Consider the following 24,590-nt stretch of genomic DNA (forward strand, 5'->3'; position numbering starts at 1 on the left):
TTTGAAAGTTGTAGCTTTTCTTATTTCCGAAATAATTGCATATAAAAAAAATATATATAAAAAATTCGACATTCGATCAACTTTAACTCGTCAGATATGGTCGAAAACTGCATTTGTAAGCTAATATTCTTACAGTATAGTAATATTCAATCATTTGTCTTCATTTTGAAAGAAATTGGAAGTCTCTAGGACAATATTTAGATTTATGGTGAATTTTTGAAAAACGTGTGTTTACGTCCGCGCGTTACGAATTCATGCATTATTTTGTGATAATATTTTCTCTGTGTTGCTTTTATCGTTTTACAATTTGTTATATCCCAAAATGATTGCAATTTAGTGTACATTACAACAAAAAAAAAGTAACTTGTTACCTTTAACCGTTTTGCGCACAGCGCGATTTGAATACAATTATACGTATATATGAAATTTCGTTTTTGCGCTATCATATATCGCATTATTTATATATGATAATGATAATTTTTTTCATTTCTGATGGTTGCATACTAAACTTCAGGCAATGACAAAAAAGGAGCCAAAAATGAACTCTTAATCTTCAAAACTAAGCGCGCTATGATTTTTTGAAAAAAATATTTTTTCCGCTTCCGTGCTCACTCTGAAACGTCTCCGGCACACGGGAGACATTTTTTTTTTTACCGCTTCGGCGTTTAAGGGTTAAGGGGGCCGGCCGGCTAATGCCCTTTTTTAAGGACAGGACTTTGACATTCATACCACTTAATAAGGTGACTTGGGACATCTCCAAACCGCATATGATTTTCGCCTCTGACCTTCGGTTTTGTGACGCCAGGGCGATTTATCCCGAAAATAACCATTTTTCAAATTCTATCTCCTCCCTTGATATTTAATATTAAGACCTGGGATTACTACCATATATAGACCTGATGTAGACCTCCAATCGAATGGAGTTTTTTTTTCTAAAAGTCATTTTTTTGGCTAGATATGAATTTTTCAATATGGTAAAAAAATAAACCCTATAAATCACGAGAAAAAAATTTATAAAAAAAATACGAAACAAAAATTGGAAAAAAGGGCTCTTTTTAATTGTTCTATAATGTCTTTCTGAGTTATATACCAAATTCCAATGTTATAGCTTTAAAAGTAAGTGAGAAGATAGATTTTGAAGGTCAATAAGTATAGTTTTGAGATAGGGGCGTTCAAAGTTTTCCTTCCTATTTCTATAAAGATAATGTTAATAAATAATGATTATATGAATGTATAATTTCTTTTTTGTGTATTAATAAACCAAAACTATTTTATTTATCATAATTTAATCATAAATGATGATCCCTTTGCTCATATATCGCAGCCTGGGGCACTGCTTGAGGCAAGATGGGGGCACTCCTTCCTACGCAATTCTCTCTCTTCCCTTCACTAACTCGGCTTATTACAGCGAATTTTCTTCTTCTGTACGTTAGCGAGATGTTTTCCTTGTATTTTCCTCTTTGGCATGATGAAATTCTTGCCCGAAACAAAGATAAACAAACGTAAATGCAAGAGAATGTCGAGGGTTGAAACTCGAAGGCGTACTCTTTTTTACAAAGACATTAATAAATCATGATTATTATGAATTTCATATTCCATTTTCAGGGTATTAAAAAAACCAAACTTGGTTATTTATCATAAATGAAGATCTCTTTGCTCAAAGATCGCTAGCCTTGGGCACAGTGTGACATGTGCTGTCAAGCAAGACGGGGGCGTTACTAAGCAACCCTTACTTCACACCCTCCCCTCTCTCTTCACTAACTAACGCATATATTATGATATTCTGTAATAATACTGAGCGATTTTTCTTCGTCTGTATGTTAGCGAGATTGTTTTCCTTGTCTTTTCCTCATTGGCATGATGAAATTCTTGCCGAAACATAACATAAAACATACGTAAAAGGCAGGCGAATGTCAGAGGTGAAATGGAACGTGTAGACTACTTGAAGTCTGTGATCGCACTAAAGTCAAGGGGACTGGACTTGGTAGCTGAGCATGAATCTCCTTCTTGCCTCGGGGAATGTCTACAGATGCATTTCTCCATTTCTTTGAAAATAATTATCAAAATTTACGATAATAGAAGAAATATTGCATTTTCTTGTACGGACCAATGTTTTAGGCTTATTGAGTTACGTTAACTAATTACCCTGTAACTACGAAAGTATGAGGAATTTTGACTAAATATTTCGTATACGTATTCTCAATTGCCATATGAAGCTCCATGAATTTTTTCATGACTTTGCATTTTTTGCCCTATACCACCATATATAGGGGTTCTGGCCGGCCCCCTTAACAGCCCTCCTAGGGCTGGCCCGAAGGATTAGATATTTTCACATGGCTAGGAGCCAATTTGTCACCTAGTAATGAGACCTACAGCTTATTGTGGGATCCAAACCACATTATATAGAGAAATGAATTTCCATCACCAGAAATAAATTCTTCTGATCAGGTGTTGGCTAAGCAGAGAATTGAACATTGGACCACCACATTGGTAGCCGAGCGCGAAAACCACCCGTCCAACGAGGAACCTTTCCCAAAGAAGAAATGTCCTGATGCAGAGACCAAACCATACCAAGGATTTAGTTCTGTCGACTCAGTTTGTTGGCCACTCCATTCCTCTTGCCCAAAAATATCTGGCTACGAGCTCCATCAAGTTGTCAATCGCCCATTGATGTACCTCAACTGTTTGTTGATATAAGCTACCAAGGTGGAGCTGTCCAACATCAGAGCTACTGAATGACCCTCTACCTTCTCCCAAACTTCTCCAGTCCTAGAAAGGCTGCTTTGAGCTCCATACACCCGAAGCCAGAAGGTCTTGAAGATGAGTGCCCCCACCATCAATGGACACATTCAAAAACAGGATAATCTGGATGGGGAGAAAGTAGAGGGACTCCTATTGTAAGATTCTGATCGTCCAACCACCAGCGCAGGTCTCTTCTCACTTGATCTGAAAGGGGTAATTGCTGTTGAGGGGAATTGCCTGCTAGGAACCAGAACTCTTTCAACCTCCATTGAAGAGAACGTAGATGGAATCAACCGTGAGGGACCAGTTTTTCTAGGGATGTCAAGATATCTAGTAGGACCTGCCATTGGTGAGCTGGTTGTTTGGTTTCTGCCAGGAAGGACCGTGCCACCGTCCTGAACTTCTGTAACCTCTGGGAAACTCTTTGACACTACCGTATCTATAGACAAACCCAGATACAGACTCCTATGGCTGGGGACCAGACTGGACTTCTCCAGTTTACCACAATACCCAGACTCTTGCAAAACTGAGTAGGTGATCCCTGTCTTGAATTAGCTTCTCTTTGGAACTTGCCAAGACCAGCCAGTCATCAAGGTATCTCAGTAAACAAATCCCTTGAGCATGAGCCCACTTTGAGACTAGGGCACAGACCCTGTGAACACCTGCAGGGCTGTAGTCAACCCGAAGAAGAGGACCTAGAACTGGAAGACCTGCTCTCAGAGGCTAAAGCTAAAGAACTTCTTCGACTAAGGGTGAATTGAGATCTGGAAGTACACATCATTCAAGTCCACTGATAGCATAAAGTCGTTCTCCCTTACTCCTGCCAGAACCGTCCAGGGCATCTCCATCCTGAACCTTGCTTCCTGATGAACAGGTTCCGTGTGGAAAGATTTATCACTGGTCTCCAATCACCTGTGGCATTTGGAACCAGGCAGATGTGACTATAGAACCTCAGTGAAGGCTAATGTACTTCTTCCACTGCGCCCTTGTTTAGCACCTTCAAAATTTTGCCCCGAAGGGCTAGGAACTTCAGAGAACTCTGAGCGGAAGTCAGGTGGAGGAGAGGTTTGTCTGAGAAAGGGGGAGGAAAGTTGAAAGGTAAGAGATATCTGACCCGAAGGACATCTACTACCCACTTCTCTGCTCCGTACAACTGCCACTTGGCCCAATGGACTGCCAGGCATCCTCCGATCCGTGGCACTGGGAAGGGAGGGGCGCCCTCTCTATAGACGACCCCCTCTGCCAATACTTCTGGTACCCCTACCTGGTTTGCAGGGGCAAGACTGAAAGGAGCGTTGTTGTTGTCCTAACCCAGAATATGTAGAAGGCTGAAGTGTCCTCACATAAGATGCACACTTGGTTTGTTTCCTGGGGGAAGACTGTCTAGCTTGCCGGTGAGGTGGAGGAGGAGGAGGAGGATAAGAACAAGCCTCCAACTTTGATACTGTCTGCTGGATTATTTCTTATGCTGCAAGAGAGGAGCAGAGAGAAATTTAGGCGACCAACTGGATCAAAGGGAGCTATCCCTATCCAAAATCAGGTCATTAATATGCTTCAAAATAGACTGCACGTTCCAAAAGTGGGAGCTCGAACGAAGCTCTAGGATCCTGCTTTGGGCTGAGGAAAGCTTCTATGCCAGTAGGGGGCACTGAAGATCGAGCCTGTGTCCTCCCTTCCAGACTACTGAACTCATGGATGAGATGAACAACCTATGAAAAAGAAGACAGAAACTCATTGCTCCCCCCTTCCTCTGGCTCGGGCAAAGGAGAACGGCAACATTAGGAGGAAGGTCTAGAGAGAACCTCGTCCTTCTCTACATCCACTAAAGAGGTCTTCCTACGGAGCTGGGCACCACATTTCCCATAATGAAAGAAATGGTATTCAAATCGACTGAAGCCTCTGAGCAAACAGGCTCAAGAACATAGCCAGGCGATGCATCCTCTAGATGGAGAACGATGATACCGGGAACTCTTGGGGGAAGGACGCTTAGAAAGTCTTGTCGTCTTGGGAGAAGAAGGACGAGACGCACATCCATGGACCCAAAACATCTCCTGTCCTTGACCGTCATCGTTATGAGAAATTCCAGAAGGTGCAGGAGACATCTGAGTGGAAGCCACCTTCGAACCCATGATCAGGGGTTTATCATCCTTACAGCGAACTCCAGTAGGCTGCGGAGATGGGGAGCCATCGCAAACTGGAACATGTATGTGTATGTGCGATGGAGAGACACATCTGTGTAGAGAAGATGGTGAAACACTCCTCTCATTCTCGGAAAAAACAAAAAAGTTCTGAATCCTCCAACATCTGACTCTTGTATGAGCAGGAGGAGATGGAGTGGGGGAAGGCTCTCCCCTACTTTGATGCTTCTTGCTAAGAGGAAAGGAAGAGGGGGAAGGCTCACTCCTAATATGCCATCCCTTTGTAGGGGGAACTGCATATCTCTCACAAAGAATGGAGTCCAGTTTATCAAAAATTGCCTGAAAGAACGTCTCCGAGGAAGGTAGAGCAGATGACAGAGAGTGGATGTAATGACATCATGAGACAGAGGGAGAACCGACACCGCAGTCAACGTCATAGGCTGAGTGGAAGCTGGGAGTGACGTCACGACATTTGGCATAGCAGCACAAGCTAATGGCCACACTGGCGGGGAGATAGGCGGCATCCAAGCAGATGACATGTTGACAGCTCCAGTTGGCTTAAAGGCATCACATACTTAACAAAATAGTGTAGGCCAGAAGGAGGGGGGCTGCCGGTGAGACTTGGGGAGGCTGGCGAACAAACGTGACATCAAACAAATGTGACATCAAACCATTCAAAGAGGGTGAACCCCGTAGGACTACGGACACCCAAACCACTGCTATCTTGTTGGACTCCAAATCTAAAACAAAAGAAATGGACGGGGGAGCCTCCTCTCCTGAGGGCGTGATCTTCTCCCACAAGAGACGGGGCATGATTAAACTTAAAACTATCCTGTGCATCACTCGATAGTTCCACAGACGAATCCATGTAAGAAAAAGACGAGGACACAGGAACAGAAGATGCAGGAGGAAGACTACTGGAAGAAGGAGATGTTGAAATGCCGGCTTGGGAGAACAAATAAAACCTTCCCAAGATGGGCAAGACGCACCCTAGTGTTCCCTTCTCTTATAGAAAGCCCTCCACTGAGATATAGGTCACGAACGACATTCTGGGCACAGCTTAGAAATAGTACAAAAATTCGCATGGCACCTACTGCAAGTTGAATGGGGATCTGTAACAGAAGACGCCCAAAACCTGGAACGTGGATATCCTCGAACGCCCGGGTACATACATTGACAGGGCTTGGAACTCTTGGAGGAATCCATGACCAAAGGACAGACCCCCACACAATTAAAAATGCATAGAAATAATGGACAAACAAACCAAGCAGCTTGGAAAGGAGAGCGCAACAAGGCTACTCTCCAAGGCGATCAAAGAGAGACTGATGCGTCACAAGGTCCCAAGCTTGGTTGATGACTAGTTTCCACCTTTTATACATATGGGTTGCCAGATGCCCCAGATTCCATGCTTTACAATCTTTGATTGTTTTTAACCCATTTCCAGCTGGCGCTAGATCATCCTATTGTTAAGACCAAAGGTTTGTTCCACATATGAACAAATAGTATACAACTTCATACCAAAAACACCAAGTCGCAACATCTTAAAAAAAAAGAAAAAAAAAAAAAATTAAGGAAAGCTTTTTAAATTTTATCTTCTAAAGGTACTTGTACAAGTCATAACCATATTACACATGTAAGTATAAAAAAAATCCAATAAAAATAATCATATGTTAAATACTTTACCTTTGGTCCTGGGAAGAACTTTGAAAGGAAGGTAGAGCCAATTCTCAATGCACCTGTGCCAGAAATAGCTTGCGTTGTCACATTCTGTAAACATTTACAATAACTCAGTAATACATACACCAATCCTCCATAATTACAATTAAGAATTTCAAAAAGGATTTATTCAATTATAGAGATTGACTTTTCAAAATAATGCCTCTTACTTATATCGAGCCCATTTTATGGACAACAAATACAAAAAAAATTTTTAAGGAAACTCATCACTTATACTAAACACATTTTGTGGACAACAAATGCAAATTTTTTTTCTTTTAAAGATACCCGTCACTTATACTGAGCCCATTTTGTGGACAACAAAATCCTGGACACTTGAACTAACCAAAAGAAAAATGGTATGAGTGGTATGTACAGAGCAAGTCTATCCAATAGTTGAACAGCCTCCATCTGTATTGGAAGAGATACTTCAGCTCATTGCTTTAGGGTGGAGAATTAAATATGGGACAGGGAGTGAGTAAAATCATAGATAAAATTGTAATCCTGATAATAACAGTCAAAGAGACTGACTGCTATTGATTGTAGAGTATTGGAGGCACTGTAAGTTGTTGCTGTATAAACCATAGGTTTGATATGAAACAATTCAGTGCTAAAATTCGGTATGAAGACATTGAGATGTGAACTCAAATCTTTGTCACAGCTATAATGACTGACATCATGAACATAGTAAATCTACCTTAAGCTTTAACCTATCCTGTAGTGTTCTGCAACTTTTTCCATTTTTAATATTTTTCTAGTGATAACTGCCAGCATTGCACTTGTACTATGACTATTACTCATTTCAGCTACGTTAAAAGACGTGACAAGCCAGGAGGCAGTGTTGGAGGGGTATGGCCTTTACTCAATACCACAAGGGCAATCCCACAAGTAAGATAATTACTACAAGAGTCTCAACCGCATCAAGTTCCTGAATGGAAAGAGCAAGAGAGAAAGATAGACAGCTCAGAATGGGTCTAAAAACTGTGGTTGCCAGGTGACAAGAGGAGCCCACTCCAACCATCAGCCACGATGCTATAATTGAGTTCACACGACAAATACATAAAACACTTGAAAATGCATGAGTAAAAACAAGGAGACAAATTATTGGGACGTTTATTTTTCACTCATAAATACAAATTACCTACACCTATGAAAATGAAATTTCCCACGGTCGTATGTGTAAGGGACCCACTTACCATTGGGCAAACTGGTAACCTGGCCAGTCTGCCAGTGCTCAGAATACCAATTGGAAATATCAGTTATTACTACGGCAAAGCTGCTAGTTAAGCAGTGGTAGAAAATGGCAAACCACAAACACATATCACTGCCTCACCTAAGGAGCTTGGAAAGCTCTCTGGTTGGGAAGTGCCAGATAGCATGTATTGGTCACCCACCCTTACAAGCATAAACCCCTCATGAGCCAGAGAAGAGCAGAAGGTAGGGTAAGGAACAGCCGAAAAAATCTGACGAAACTAAAGGTGGAGTAACCTCCTTTGAAGAGAATGGCAAACTTCTTTTGGCCTTCTTACACTGCTGCAACCTCTCCACTTTGAGGAGACCAGGCAGCACACTCCTAGAACTAATACAGAGCAAAATTGTTTACACTAACACTAAGGAAATAATGCAGCAAATACCCATGTACATCCTTCCCACCTTTAACTGTCTGCCTTTACAGTGCAAATCCATGTTGAAAAATACACAAACACCACCCATACAACGAAAAAGATGAGAGGTTTCAACCTGGTCAGTCAGAGCCATAAAGACATCACAATTCATCCTGCAACTAAAAAAAAAAAAAATGCTTGATGGTATATGAGTAGGGCGATTCTTCCCTTACCCACCTACCACCCAGTTGAACTAACTTGTTACCTAGTTTCAATAAACCTTTCTTACTTTAAAGGAAATGGTTTAAATTCCAGTAGGAACTAACAGAAAACCATCCTATAGCGCGATGTGTGTAAAGCCCTCGACAAGGGCTACCATCACTATCCCTGTAGGATAGTGTAGGTGGTAGGGTAAGAAACTTATTTCAAATAATCCTGATTGTGTTAATTATTCAAATAATTCTGATTGTGTTAATTATAAGCTATATTTGCAAAATTTCACTGAAATCATTTAATAATCAAATATGCCCTACAAATATTTTACAACCACAGTTTAGCAAAAGAACCTGATAATACCCCTCCTCTCACAAAAAATGGCCATACCTGGAGTAGCTCTTAATTCATTCAAGACAAAGTTACAGGCTGGCTAGTACTTATGCAAAATATAATTGAAATTGCTTTATACTTATATACAAGACAGAATTCTAAAAATCCTACATCTTCACAAATATCTTACATTCTCAAACAGCATAACTGTTAAACCTAGACTACCTTATAGTAAATCCTGTCAGAAGCTAACAACATGGCACAGTTTCAATGAAAATAATCCATTCTCTTAGGTTTTGGAGTAAACAAAAATGTAATAGACAGATGAACTGACCTACAGTTTTGGCATGTTTCCAAGATAGCTTTGAGAAAAAATAAAGAGAACAGTGAATGTTGAGATATTTTATCAATGATAAGGTAACCATACTGGGTTTGAAAGGTGTCACTAGCTTTATCCTTATACAAAATAATTACTATATAGCAAAATAATGCATTCAAATTCAAACTCCACAACACATTGACTACTACTGGTCAGCCTATGAAAACTAAATAAAATAGCTCAGTGGTCTGGTTAAACTGCTTAATATCTATACTCTCACAAGCATAAGGCAACCAAAATGATTCCAAACGACCACTCCAATGGTATTAACCATAAGTACCCCTTAATCCCCAAAAGGTCAACAACAACCCATCCCATAACTCATTCACAAGTGTATCAAGTGCAGGGTATGTCTGTGCATAAAATACACTAAGTATCACTGCTTGACTGTCTACTTCAGACAATTGTATCAAGTGCATGACACATATAAAACACACCATATCAATGATACTGCTTGACTGTCTACTTTAGACAATCAGCATTCCTACAAATGCAACACAAACCAGATATTCCTGACCATATGAAAAAAAAGGGGGGAACCCCCTAAGATTATGGCAAGTGCAAGATAAAGGTAACATGTAACTAAAATACAGCCATTACTTCAAGTTACAGGAGTAAATAAAAATCATGATGAACTGACAGACTGGCTGAGGCTTCTGTCATTAGGAAAACTTAGTGTGAGAAAACATGCACAATTGAAGTAGTACGTTATCTGTGATAGGGTATCAATTTTGGGTTTTAAATGTCTGTGTGTATGTTCATCATTAGCCAACTTTTATTATAGAAGTAAAAATAGACAACTGTTTCCACTGAATTACTCATTATCAAGTCTTATCTCTGCGATGACAGTTAACATTGTCAAAACTTATCTCTTTGGTGAAAGTTGCTGAATATTTCATTTACGAATTTAACAACACACTGTGCTACTCCATATACAATTTACTGTATCAGTTCTGACTTTATGTCATTTTAACTCATTATACAGTGTACACTGGCTATCTTGGGTAAGATATATTAACTCGTCCCTGATTATCAGAACTTTCAATTTTCAGATACTTGTACACAAGTACTTGAAGAAAGAGTTAATGACTTCAGTACATTCAACTTAAATCCACATCTGTACATCTGTAAATGAATGAGATAATGTACAGGAACAATTTTAACTAAAGCTCTGAAATGCTATTGATTCAAAAGTCAATAATCTACTAATGATGAATAAAATAACTGTAATGACCATGAACCTTTTGACTCCTGATTCAATTCTGAGCTAGAGAGCTTAGATTTTGTGGCAACTCCTTCCATAAAAACTACTTGTTTTTGCTTGAAAAGTACTTTTTATTACACACAAAAAAGCAGCTGAGAGTACTTTTTTTTTTTATCTCCACTTTGTTTTTGAAGCTGTTGATAATAAAACAGGACAACCTTGCAGTGCAATATGATATTGTTAAGATACAATAAAGTTTTATACATACTTACCTGGCAGATATATACGATTAAGGGCCCACCCAGCCTCCCCTCAGGAGACAGGTGTAAGAGAAAATCTGGCTCAGAAAACGGGAATGGTCGGGATTCCGCCACCCAGCGGCGGGAATGGTAGATCACCTGACCTACCTGTAGCGTGTGCCGCGAGTTTTGAATTCTGTCGGGACGACGGAGTCTATAGCTAAGTATATATCTGCCAGGTAAGTATGTATAAAACTTTATTGTATCTTAACAATATCATTTTTATACATGCAACTTACCCGGCAGATATATACTTAGCTGATTGACACCCTTGGTGGAGGGCGAGAGACAGCTATATATATAAAAAAAAAAAATTTTAATAACGGGAAACAACAATTGTTGTAGGATATCAATCCTTGGTTCTTACCTGTTTGGGCCGAAGACTTCATGATTACTGTCATTTAGTCTGCATGCCTCAAGAGCTTCAGTGAGGTAAACCACCTATGACCGAACAGCCCTCTGGATCATGTCAATGGGGGCTAGCCCGCTTACGCGACAGAACCTGCATGGATCGTACCAATGGGGCTTACCCGCTTACATGGCAGAGCCTGACCTGTATCTTATCAATGGGGGCTAGCCCTCTTACATGACAGAGCTTTAGGCTTTACATAATGCACAACGAGGAGACCAAAAGTTAATCCCGACCACCTGACCTTCCTAACCATGTTAAATCTAAGAACTGAAAAGGGTTATTCCTATACCCTCTTTCAGTCAACCATAAAAACCAAACACCATAATGTTAAAATTACATAACCTAACTAATTAGGATTAACCTCAGCTCCTCCTCCCAGCACTAAATCCGCGGACATACGCTCCAGTGAAAAGCACTTCTCATAAAGTAACTCTCATATCCCTTAGATAATGAGAGGCGAACACTGAGTTACACTTCCAATACGTGGATTCAATTAGATTTGATAAGGGACCACGTTTTATGAAAGCCATTGAGGTTGCTATGGCCCTCACTTCGTGTGCTTTACCCTGAGGAGTTTAAATTGTTCTTCACCACATTTAAGATGCGCTTCCTTAATAATGTCTTTAATGAAAAACGTAAGGGCGTTTTTTGATATTGGCCTTGTAGGATCCTTGACCGAACACCAAAGACTTTCCTGCGTACCTCCCAAAAGAGACTTTCTTTGTAAATAAAATTTTAGCGCTCTTACTGGACAAAGGGTCTTCTCCTGTCCTTCCCCCCGTAAGAGAAGAGAGTGCCTTCACTTCGAAGCTTCTAGGCCACGGTTTTGATGGGTTTTCGTTCTTGGCTAAGAAGAGAGGCTTAAAAGAGCAAATTGCAGCCTCCTTCTTAAAACCCACTCTGCCCTCTAACGCTTGAAGCTCACTCACCCTTTTTGCCGTGGCTAAGGCGAACAGGAATAGAGACTTCCTTGTCAAATCTCTAAAAGAAGAATTATTGGAAGGTACGAATCTTTCAGACATCAGATAATGAAGCACTATATCCAAGTTCCAACTGGGATTTTTTATTATTCTGACTTTTTGAGGTCTCGAAAGACCTAATAAGGTCTGTAGATCCTTATTGTTCGACACATCCAGACCCCTATGCCTAAACACCGAGGCCAGCATACTTCTATACCCCTTGATCGTAGATACAGCTAGGCCACACTTTCTTCTAAGGTAAAGAAGAAAATTTGCAATGACGGTTATAGAGGTACTGGAAGAGGATAGCTCATGCGTCCTGCACCATCTTCTAAACACTTTCCCACTTCGACTGGTACACCCGTAATGTGGATGGTCTCCTGGCTCTTGCGATTGCTTTTGAAGCTTTTGCGAGGAAAACCCCTCGCTCTAACGAGTCCTTCGATAGTCTGAAGGCAGTCAGACTTAGAGCGGGGAGGTTTTTGATACCTGTCGAAGTGGGGTTGTTTGAGAAGATCGCTCCTTAGTGGGAGCGATCTGGGAAGATCCACTATCCACTCCAGCAACTCTGTCACCCAATCTAGGGCTGGCCACCAAAGGGGGCGATCAAAGTTAATTTCGTTCCCTCTGAGGAGGCAAACTTTCTTATTACTTCCCCTACCCAGTTTGAAGGGGGGAAAAGCGTACCCGTCTATTCCCTTCCAATCCATGAGGAGGCCGTCTATCGCTATTGCTCTTGGATCTGCGATGGGGGAGCAATAATTCTCCAACCTCTTATTCCAGTTGGTTGCGAACAAGTCTACGTTCGGCCTTCCCCATAACCCCCATAACTGATCGCACACTTGAGGGTTGAGAGTCCATTCGGTGGGGAGCACTTGGTTTCTTCTGCTTAGCAGATCCGCTCGAACATTTCTCTCTCCCTGAATAAATCTCGTTAGAAGAGAGATCTGCTTCTCTTGCGCCCAAAGCAACACTCCCTCGCTGTCTCGTAAAAGGGAGAATGAATGAGTTCCCCTTGCTTCCTGATATATGCTAGGGCTGTCGTGTTGTCGGAATTGGACCTGAATGATCGATCCTAATATCTATTCTTGAAATTGAAAGTGCAAGAGAGCTAGGTGAATGGCTTTCAGTTCCTTTTTGTTTATGTGCCAGGACACCTGAGCTCCTTCCTTCCCAGGTTCCCGACACTTCTTGCGAATCCAACGTTGCTCCCCACCCTACGTCCGATGCGTCTGCAAACAACGCTCGGAGAGGGCTCTTTATGTGCAAGGATATTCCTTGACCGAGTTTCTTCGGGTCTAACCAGCACCGAAGATCTTGTTTGACCTTGTCCGTTATCCTGAATGACTCTTCGAGGTCCTGGGAACTTTGATCCCAGTTCTCCTTCAGATAATACTGAAGGGTCTTAGGTGCAGTCTCCCTAGGGCGGGAACGAACTGCTCCAACGAGGAAATGGTTCCCAGCAAACTCATTCCCCATTCCCTCACGGAACAATGCTCTTTCCCTAGAAATACTGACACCTTTGTAAGGCAGCGCTCTATTCTCTCTGTTGATGGAGACGCTAGAAAACCCCGAGAATCCATCCGAATCCCCAGATAAACTATGTTCTGCTGGGGATCCAGCTGGGACTTCTCGAGGTTGACTAGGAGTCCCAATGACTGCGTCATCTTTAATGTTACCGAAAGGTCCTCCAGACACTGTTGCTTCGACTTTGCTCGTATTAGCCAGTCGTCCAAATACATCGAGAATTCTGATCCCTTCTAAATGTAGCCAATGCGCCACATTCCTTAGGATACCCGTGAAGACTTGCGGGGCCGTCGAAAGTCCGAAGCAAAGCGCTCGAAATTGAAACACTCTTCCCTGTGACATGAATCTTAGGTATTTCCTTGATGCCGGATGAATTGGCACATGGAAATATGCATCTTGAAGGTCCAGGGATACCATCCAGTCCCCTGGACGAAGAGCAGAAAGTACAGAGGAAGAGGTCTCCATCGAGAACTTCTTCTTTATCACCAAAGACGTTCAGCGCACTTACGTCCAAAACCGGCCTCCACCCGCCCGAGGCTTTTGGTACCAGGAATAGACGGTTGTAGAAACCTGGTGAATGGAGATCTTGAACCGGTTCTATTGCCCTTTTCTGCAACATAAGTTCTACTGCTTGCAGGAGAGCTTGACTCTTGACAGGATCCTTGTATCTCGCTGTTAACTCCCTTGGAGTTCTTGTTAAGGGAGGATATTCCCTGAAGGGGATGAGGTATCCTCTCTCGAGGATCGAGAGGGTCCAGCGTGTCCGCCCCTCATCTTCGCCCAGACTCTGGCAAAGTTCGACAGTCTGGCGCCTACCGCTATCTGGAGGACTTCTTCTTCATTTTGCCTTCCCTGCGGGTCTCCTGGAAGGTCTTCCTCTGGTATCCGGTCTTCTACCTCTAAAAGGGGTTCTTGAGGAGAAGAGGCTCCTCGAAAGGGCTGCTGAAGAGGTGCTTTACCCTTCTTTGAAAAGGAAACAGCCAGGCTTGAACCTCTTTGCTGACTGTGTCAGTAAAATCCTGTGTGGCTTTTCCAGCTAATGATTTTGCTACATCCCTCACCGTGTCCTGTGGGGAAAAGGTGGTTCGAAAGTGGCGAATATAGCAAGGCCGACCTCTGTAGAAGGAGATACTGACTTGGACAGGAAAGACCCGTACACTGCTCTCTTTTTCAAAACTCCCGATCCAAAAAGAGCAGCCACTTCCACCAAACCGTCCATCACCGCTCTGTCCAGACACGATAATACACTCGATAATTCGTCCATAGTGACAAATTCGGGATCTTGGGCTCTTTTCGCAAGGGCTCCCAAAGCCCAGTCCATAAAATTGAATACTTCGAGTGTCCTAAAGAGTCCCTTTAGTAGATGGTCCAGTTCACACATCCCCCAAGTAGCTTTTGCTGAATCTACTAAGGAAGCGTAATCTGCGTCTGCCGATGAAGGCAGTCCTAAGCCCATAGGTTCCTGGGTATCGTACCATCTTCCAGGTTTACCCGTCACTTTGAAGGAGGGCATGAAAAAACAGTCTTGCCCGCCTCTCTTTTATTCTTAAGCCATTCTCCAAATCCTTTGAACGCTTTTTTCATACTAAGGGCTGGACGCATTTTTACAAATGAGGATGCTTTTGGAGACTTCGTGCTTGATAGCAAAGATCCTGGAGAGGGCGGATCCGCTGGTTGAAGCTTATCCCCGAACTCCTGCAACAACAACAAGGACAATCTCTTATAATCAGAGACTACTACATCCACTGGTAATTCTTCATCCGAGATTTCTTCTAAGTCTCCGGCTGTAGGGGATCCTTTCGGAGAAGAGCGGTTCTTAGTTGTCGAGGGACTTCTGTCAAACGAAGAAGAACGTCGTCCGTGTGCAAATCCTTGCTACTACAAGGCGCAATAGAGTTCTTAAACGCATGAGATCTTCTCTCAGGAACCTGTTTCCTACCAGGTGAAGGGCTCCTACTCTCCGAAGAACTCATAAAGTGCGAAGGGGTCTTACTCTGACCTAAGCTCGTACAAGGAGCCTGGCGCCTACTCGACTCCTGACTCCTGCTCGACTCTGGTGTCTGCTAGACTCCCTGGCGCCTACCCGACTCCTGACGCTGCTCGACTCCGAAGCTGCTTGATTCCTGGCGCCTGCTTGTTACTCCTGGCGCTTGTCGTGGACTCCTGGTAGGCTCTTGACGCCTCTCACAAGACTCCTGGCGTCTGTTAGGCTCTATACGCCTGTGATATTCTTGGCGCCTACTAGGCTCTGTCAACTCTATGTGTCTAAAAAGCTCCTGCTTCTTAGGCTCTTGACGCCTATCCTGATCCTCAGAAGAGGAGTCCGACTCCTGACTTCTCCTAAGAGACGTAGCTGATCGCTTCCTCTGCGAGCGGCGCTACCGCTGGGAACTTTCTTCCTATAGATAGGAGAGGATCGTTTAAAGGTAAAAGGGAGAACGAGAGTGTCTCTCCGGTGCACGAGCGCCTGCTAGAGTGAGAAACTTCTCTCCTACCAGGAGAAGAAAACTTCGATCTCTTCACTGGAAGGGAGGAGTCTTTTCTTCGAGACGAATCCTTATGTAGAGCGCCTACCAAGGAGGATATTTGTTCCTGTAGATTAAGCAGGAAAAGCTTAGTCGGATCTTGAGGCGCTGGAGACGGTCTTCTCGCCTTCTTACTAGTCGAAGGAAAATCCTCTGGAAATCGCTCTGGGCTTGAATCAAAAGCGTCTCCTTTCGGCGCTACCCACGATCTCTTCAGAGGACGAGACTTCGAAGCAGAGCTCCATCCACGCCTGGACGAGGAGGAGTCCGACGCAGAAAAACACTCTTCCAGGATGCCTTTTCTACGGCTATCCAAGGCAGCCTGGGTCGTTACTTCAGGATCTGCCGAAGGGACGCCTGATCGTTGGAGATGCTCCACATCCTCCCTGCGGCTTTTGACATTCCTCCTCCCCTGGTCCTGGGAGTTTGGGAAGCGGTCTAGGCCTAGGAGCAATGCGGAGCCGATCAGACGCCCCCCTCCACTGCACCTGGGGTCACTGTATTCACTGACACTCTTACCTTGTGTTTCCATAGCTTTAAGCTGCTCCTGAAGCTCCCTGATCGAGGATCTCATTTTTTCCATTTCTGAAAAATGAATCCTTAGATTCAACACAGGGAGAAGGGGCTGAGTTATGGGAGAAACATCATCTAGCTTGTTAGTTTCTAATTCAGGCTCAAAAGAACAAGATCTACTCGAGCTTCTAGCTGACGCTTTCCTAGCTCTATCCTTCTCTCTTTTCTTAATATAAGAAGCTAAATCCTTCCATCCTTGCTCCGTAAGCCCTTCACATTCAGCACAAGTTCTATCAAACGCACATTCAGAACCTCTACATTTACTACAAAGTGTATGAGGATCTACCTCTGCTTTAAACAACCTAGTTCTGCATTCTTCCCTTGCACAACATGAAGTTTTTTATGTTAAAACAAAGTTTAATGTACTTACCTGGCAGGTATATATATAGCTATATTCTCTGTTCCACCTGGCAGAAATTTTCAAAACTCGCGGCAAACGCTAGTAACCTATTAGTTGTTCAGGCAACCACCACCCCGTTACCGTGGCGCTAGCGCTAGGAACCGTTCCCAATTGGGCCAGATTTTCTCTTGAACCCTGTCTCCTGAGGGAGGAGGGTGGGAATTAAATTATATATACCTGCCAGGTAAGTATACATTAAACTTTGTTTTAACATAAAAACTTCATTTTAATGTATGACACTTACCTGGCAGGTATATATATAGCTGATTGACACATTTGGAGGTGGGTCAAAGACAGCAACATTATTAGAGTATAAAAATATTATTAAAATATTATTAAAACTCTAGGTTCCTTACCTGCTAAGGTAGCTGACTTCATAGGTCCTGCCTCTAAGCCTGCTTAAACCTTAGTAGCTCTCAACAAGGAAGTGTCCTGTATGTTGAAGAAGCTAAGACTGGAACTGACAACTGGACGTGACCAATGTGTTGACAGAACCGTACAGCCCTCTTATGCCACGGCATTCAAGCTAGTCATAGATCATTTACCTGAACTACACACACACACCATCACAAGATAATACTAACAAGACTGATAAAAGTACCGAACACTTTTCTCAGACGACCAAAAACACAAACACCATCACCTAATAAAATCAACTAGCTTAAAAGAAGGTTTTGGGGTAGTAACTCCTTTGCCCAATACTGTACCAGAGAACACGTATGGACCTAGCGTCTGACAATTATCAAAGGTTGTCTGAACATCTCTAAGATAATGAGACGCAAATATTGAATTAGTTCTCCAATATGTGGATTCAATAATTTCCTTGAGGGCTAAATTCTTTTTAAAAGCTAATGAAGTCGCAACTGCCCTGACTTCATGAGCCTTCACTTTCAAAATACCAAAGCTCTGCTCTTGACACAACATATGAGCTTCTCTAATTAACTCTCATCATGAAGAAGGCTAGAGCGTTCTTCGTCATGGGTCTACTGGGGTCTTTAACTGAACACCACAGAGCATCAGATTCCCTCTGAATATCTCTTGTTCTTTCCATATAAACCGCAATGCTCTCACTGGGCAGAGAACTCTTTCTTGCTCGTGACCCACCCCTAACTCAGACAGACCCAAAACTTCAAAGGATCTTGGCCAAGGATTAGCTGGATTCTCATTCTTGGCCAAGAAACCTTCTTGGAACTGAACACACTGCGTTGCCATGTCTCCATCCCACCTTCTTCGATATAGCCTGAAGCTCACTAGCTCTTTTAGCGGTTGCCAAAGCTACTAAAAAAAAAGATAGTTTTTCTTAGCAACATCTCTCAGAGAGGCTTTCTCTAAAGGCTCGAATTTGCTAGAAGTTAAATACTTCAGGACCACATCGAGGTTCCAAGCAGGTGGCCTGCATTGTGGTTGTTTCTTCTTCGTACCAAATGACCTAATCAGATCTCTAAGGTCTAAGTTATTCGAGATGTCTAGACCTCTGTGTCTAAACACTGAGGTTAGCATACTCTTATAACCTTTGATTGTCGAAACTGACAATCCCAATTCCTTCCTCAAGTATAGAAGGAAATCTGCGATTTGGGTCACAGAGGTACTGGATGAAGACACTTTCCTGTTCTTACACCACTTCCGGAAATTCTCCCACTTCGACTGATATACTGTGATTGTTGAATTTCTTCTGGCTCTAGCCACTGCCCTGGCCACCTCTCTAGAATATCCCCTCGCTCTGACAAGACTTTCGATAGTCTGAACGCAGTCAGACCCAGAGCGAGGGTATTCTTGTGAAACCTGTCGAAGTGGGGTTGTCTGAGTAAATCTACTCTTAGCGGAAGAGTCCTTGGCGTAGTCTACTGTCCATTCCAGTACTCTGTGAACCAACTTTGGGCCGGCCAAAACGGGGCTATTAAGGTCATCCTCGTCCCTTGGCTCTCCCTGAACTTCTTCATCACTTTCCCCAGTATCTTGAACGGAGGAAAAGCGTACATCTAAGTTGTCCAATCCATCAGGAATGCGTCGACCGCCACTGCTTCCTGGTCTGGAACAGGAGAGAATAGGTTGGTAACCTTTTTTGTTCTGGCTGTCGCAAACAGATCTACTACCGGACGGCCCCACAAACTTCCACAGGCTCTGGCAAACCTCCATGTGCAACGTCCACTCCGTCGAGAGAAGTGTTCTCTTCTGCTCAACAGGTCCGCACTCACATTTTTCTCTCCTTGTATAAACCTGGTGAGTAGCACGACCCTTTCCTCTTCCGCCCAAAGCAGAACTTCCTTTGCCAGATTGTAAAGGGAAAAGAATGAGTCCCTCCTTGTTTGCGGATGTATGCAGAGCCGTGGTGTTGTCGAGTTGATCTGCACTGTCTTGTCTCGAATCAACTCTCTGAAGTGCTTCAAGGCCAAGAAAATTGCCATCAGTTCCTTCCTGTTTATGTGCCAACTTGTTTCTTTCTGCTCCAACGTCCCCGACACCTCTTGAGGGCCTAATGTCGCTCCCCCAACCCGCGTCCGACGCGTCGGAAAACAAGACGAGGTCTGGGTTCTCTTCTGCTGAAGCGCCATCCCTCTTGCTAACCTGCCTGGAGTCAGCCACCACTTTAATTCCTCCTTTACTTCGGCAGAATTAGAAACTGGAAGGAATCCGGTTGCAATTTTCTTGCCATGAATCCTTCAGGAAAAACTGTAGAGTCCATCATGTGGCAGTCTTCCTAAAGAAATGAACCTCTCTAGCGAAGAGAGTGTGCCCAGTAGACTCATCCACTCTCTTGCTGAGCATCGGTCCTTCTTTAGAAAGTCCTGCACCTTCCGAATGCATTGGGCTTGCCTTTCGGGGACGGAAAAGCCCGAAAAAGTCACTGAACGATAATCTGAATCCCAAATAAACTATCTGTTGTTGGGGATCCAATTGAGACTTTCCCATGTTTACTACCAGACCTAGGTCTTTTGCTAAGTTCAATGTTTGATTCAAGTCCTCCAGACATTGACTTCTTGATTGGGATCTTATCAACCAGTCGTCCAGATAAAAAGACACTCTGATCCCTCTTAAATGCAACCATCTCGCCACATTGGACATCATCCTCGTGAACACTTGGGGGGCTGTGCAAAGGCCGAAGCACAGGGCCTTGAACTGAAAGACCCTGTCCTGAATCACAAACCTTAAATACTTCCTGCTTCCTGGATGAATCGGAATATGAAAAGTATGTCTTGTAAGTCCAGGGTCACCATCCAGTCCCCTGGACGTACCGCTGCCAGTACTGAATCGTTCGTCTCCATAGTGAACTTGGTCTTTTGTTCTACGAAAAGATTCAGTTGACTCACGTCCAGAAATGGCTCCAACCTCCCGAGGACTTTGCAACCAGGAACAACCGGTTGTAAAATCCCGGAGATTCGTGATCCAGAACAGGCTCTATGGCTCCTTTCTCTAGCATGGAAGCTACTTGCTCCCACAGAGCCGCTTTCTTCACTAAATCGTTGTAATTGCCCCGAGGGCTCTCGGAGATGTTGCGAGAGGAGGTCTCTTCAAGAAAGGAATCTTGTACCCTTCCCGAGCTACGTTGACAGCCCAGGGATCTGCCTTCATGTTCTGCCAAACTTCCCAAAAACCTTGAAGTCTGGCTCCCACTGTCGTCTGGAGGACTGAAATCTCATTCTTTAGAGGTGGTCTTGGCTCCTCTTTTAGTGGGTACTCCTCTACCCCTAAGGCGGGTCGAGCAAATGTTTCTGCCTCGAAAGGGCTGTTGCGAAGGCCTAGTATCCTTTGAAGTTTTCTTAACCAACTTGGATGGTAGAACTTCCTAACTGAAGACGAGAGAAGATCTTGAGTGGCCTTCTGAGAGGAGAGAGCTATATCCCTAATCACCTCTGAAGGAAACAGCTGTTTCGAAAGGGGAGAGAACAGCAACTCCGATTTCTGAGAGTTAGAAACTCCTTTTGAAGCGAAAGAACACAACAGCGATCTCTTCTTTAGTACTCCTGCTGTGAACAAAGAAGCAGTTCATTCGTTCCGTCTCTCAGAGCCCTTGTCCATGCAGGACATAATGCTCTTAGCTGTTTCTATATCCTGCGAATCCTCTTCTTCTAGGAGTTCGCCATGCTCCCAAAGACCAATCCAGGAAATTGAAGACTCGAAAGTCCTAAAAAATCCCTTTACAAAGATGGTCAAAACTCTGAAGACGTCCACCAGACCTTAGCAGACTGTAACGCCTGTCTGCGTGAGCTGTCTACTATACTGGAGAAGTCCCCCTGGGAAGAGGCAGGTACTCCAGGCTAGACTTTCTCCAGTAGCGTACCATACTCCTGACTTCGATGCTAACTTAGCTGGAGGAAAAAAACAAAAGAGTATTTTCCCGCTTCGTTCTTATCCTTCAATCCAGTCATTCACACGTTGAAGGGCCTTCTTCGCCGAAATTGACAGAGTCATCTTAAGGAAAGAGGACTTCTTTGTAGTCCTAGTCTTGGAAAATTGTGATAAGGGAGATAACGGAGCTGTCCCCCGTTGAACTCCCCTTCAAAAAACAAGAAGAGACGTGAAGTCAGAACCTTATAATCTGAAGAAGGTTCCGTATTCTTTTCCTCAACTATTCCAATTCCTCTTCTGCTGAAGAAATGTCTTGTAAATCATTGTCCGTGTTGACGCTTCGCTGAAGGAATAACGTCCTGCCGCCTGCGTCCTGCGGCTAACGAGGAATCGTCGTCCTGCCGCCTCTCGATGTCCTGCCCCGCCTGTCCTGCGTCCATCGTAGACACGGTCTGCTTCCTGTCGCCTGCGTCTTGCGTTCCACAATTGATCCCGAGTCCTGACGTTTGCGTCCTGCTTCTCCGAAACCATTTTCTCCTTCCTGCGTCCTGCGTCCTGAATAACCAAGCGATCGCCTGTCCTCGTAGCGCCACGTGAGCCCTGAGTCCTCGACGAACGTGTCCTTGTCTTCCCTCTTAGAGACTTAACGGGAAGCAAATCGTCCTTCCGCCTCGAAGATGCCTGCCCAGGCGCATCCAAGACTTCACAAGAACTGCCAGCTTGGACTGCATTTCCCTTAAGAAACCCTTCGTACTATCTTCCTGAATGGTAGAGGACGGAAGGAGGAAGATTACGAGCGGGACTGCGACGTAAAGGAGAGCGATCTTGTACTCTACCCGACCCGACGAAAGAAAGACGAGGGGAAGATACACAAGAAGATGGAGGAGAGTCTCTCATCGAAATCCAAGGACGAGAAGGCACGTATAGCGCCAGTGCGCCCCTGAGTCCTCTTTAGCACGAAAAATCCTTTTCCTCTTGATCGGAACTGCGTCCCCGTCTTCCGAGGAGGACAACACCTCAGGACTACTCCAAGCCTCACGATCTTGAGCATGTCTCTCGAGAGCCGTTGACGTCCTGAAAGTCCTCTTGAGGGGGCGAGACACAACTGCATACCGACTTTCCCGCTCGGAAGTCGAACCATCCGAGGACGCACAACTTCCCCAGCTACGCCCTTTTCTGCGGCGAACTGCAACAGCCTGGCCCGAACTTGCAACAGGACTGTTCGAAGGGACGCCTGACCGCGACAAAACCTCTCTCGCCTCCCTTCGACTGTCGACATGCCTTCTCCCTTGGGTCTGGGAGCTTGACAGAGGTCCTATGGTCCTAGGAGCAACACGAGAGAGACGGTCAGACGCCCCCTCCACTACACTTTCACTGACATCAAAAGCACTAACTTTATCCGTAAGTCGCTGTATCTGGTCGCCCATGGACGCAAGGGCAGCAAAACACCTTCACAATATGTGTATCGTTCGCCTCCTCCGATACAGCGGCGGGCGCAGGAGATACCTGGGGAGAAGGAACTACCAATTCTACGTTAGAAGGAGCTGGAGAGGAAATACATTCACTCCTTTTACTAGAAGAATTCGACTTCTCACTACGAGAAACAGATCTCCTTACACATCTTTCTCAAGTCTCTCAACATATTTCATAAATATCTTCCATTCCTCTCTGATAAATTCTCACATTCAAAGCACCTATTCTCCCAAGTACACACATTCTCTCTACACTTCTTACAAATGGTATGAGGGTCGACCGAAGCTTTCGGCAACCTTACCTTGCACCCCTCTTTTACACAAACTCTAAACATACTTCCAGTATCAGACATCTTTTTTTAAAGAACAATCCAAAGCGAATGCCAAGCTAACGTTTCCGAGTACAATACCAAAGATCCATGAAAAGTCAGCAACGAGAATGAAAATCCTAGCAGGGAACCACCAACAATGTGCCGGTTCGGCTGGCAGAGAAAATCTGGCCCCAATTGGGAACGGTTCCTAGCGCTAGCGCCACGGTAACGGGGTGGTGGTTGCCTGAACTATAATAGGTTACTAGCGTTTGCCGCGAGTTTTGAAAATTTCTGCCAGGTGGAACAGAGAATATAGCTATATATATACCTGCCAGGTAAGTGTCATACATTAACCCTAAACTTAGGTGTTACTTTAACTTCAGCCATCTTAATAGAAAAAACCAAATCCAAGTCCTAATCCAGTCCAAAATAAGCGTATGCCAATCCCAAGAATAAACAAGAGTACTTCACCAAATGAGTCCAACCAATTCTCGGCAAATGAGCAGAATTCCAATCAGGAGAGACCAAACAACAGTTGTTGCCGGCCTCAGCGACAGAGAAAATCTGGCTCAGAAAACGGGAATGGTCGGGATTCCGCCACCCGCGTGGCGGGAATGGTAGATCACCTGACCTACCTGTAGCGTGTGCCGCGAGTTTTGAATTCTGTCGGGACGACGGAGTCTATAGCTAAGTATATATCTGCCGGGTAAGTTGCATGTATAAAAACAGAAATTTGTAGAAGAATTAACCTCCTTAAAATTAACTTTTATCTTGTTCATGCTCATTCTGAAAAATACTCACCAATCCATCTTTAAGAGCTGGGTTGTCATCCCCGAGAGCTAGTCCAATAGAGAGCTTGCAGAACTCAGCATTACCTGAAATGGGTAGGTACTCCTTGTCCAACTTCTGACTTATAATCAACTCTTCAGCCTGAAATTAAGCAATAACAGCTATAAACCTATAAAATGAAATAAAATAAAATAAATAAAATATATATAATATATATATATACATATATATATATGTTTTATCTCCATCTCCATGTGAATGCACTGTACGGTTGTATCACGAACTCTGTTTCAAGATGAGCGAGTTTTACTTCCATGATAAATTACAAAACCAAAAAAGTAATTGCAAACTTCTCACAGCTTATTTAAGATCTTAGTCACCTTTCTCACAGATGGAAGGACAAAAGGCTTGCCATTGTCATCTCGATATGCACCAACACCAAGGTTCATCTTTTTGGGATTAGTATCCCTTTTATAGGCTTCTGTAACTCCCAGGATTGGATCAGGGGGACCCATTTCAACACCACTCCACCAAGAGCTTAAATAGAGAGAATAAGATTCTGTCATTATTCCAGTTTTATACACAATAAAAGCACCATGCATGAACATGCAATGAATCCCACAATAGAAGAAATTACCGTCTTGTCCTGTTTCATAGTTGGTACACCACCATAAGTATGTATCAATTATTCACCGTCTTCTCCCGTT

The 24,590-nt window shown here is 43.7% G+C and overlaps 1 protein-coding gene across 1 annotated transcript in view; it reads right to left on the bottom strand.

Moving 5' to 3' along the window:
• The window catches only part of LOC135213723 (aspartate aminotransferase, mitochondrial-like), a 52,452-nt gene that overhangs the window by 8,692 nt on the left and 19,170 nt on the right, over positions 1 to 24,590 (bottom strand). The window contains exons 2-4 of the mRNA XM_064247833.1: positions 24,264 to 24,420; positions 23,896 to 24,024; positions 6,564 to 6,647 (exon numbers count right to left, since the gene is read on the bottom strand). Of these exons, the coding sequence (XP_064103903.1) occupies positions 6,564 to 6,647; positions 23,896 to 24,024; positions 24,264 to 24,420 (370 nt within the window). The remainder of the gene's footprint in view (positions 1 to 6,563; positions 6,648 to 23,895; positions 24,025 to 24,263; positions 24,421 to 24,590) is intronic.

This window comes from Macrobrachium nipponense, chromosome 43 (genome assembly GCF_015104395.2).
Source record: "Macrobrachium nipponense isolate FS-2020 chromosome 43, ASM1510439v2, whole genome shotgun sequence".
In the NCBI taxonomy this organism is placed as follows: Eukaryota; Metazoa; Arthropoda; class Malacostraca; order Decapoda; family Palaemonidae; genus Macrobrachium; species Macrobrachium nipponense.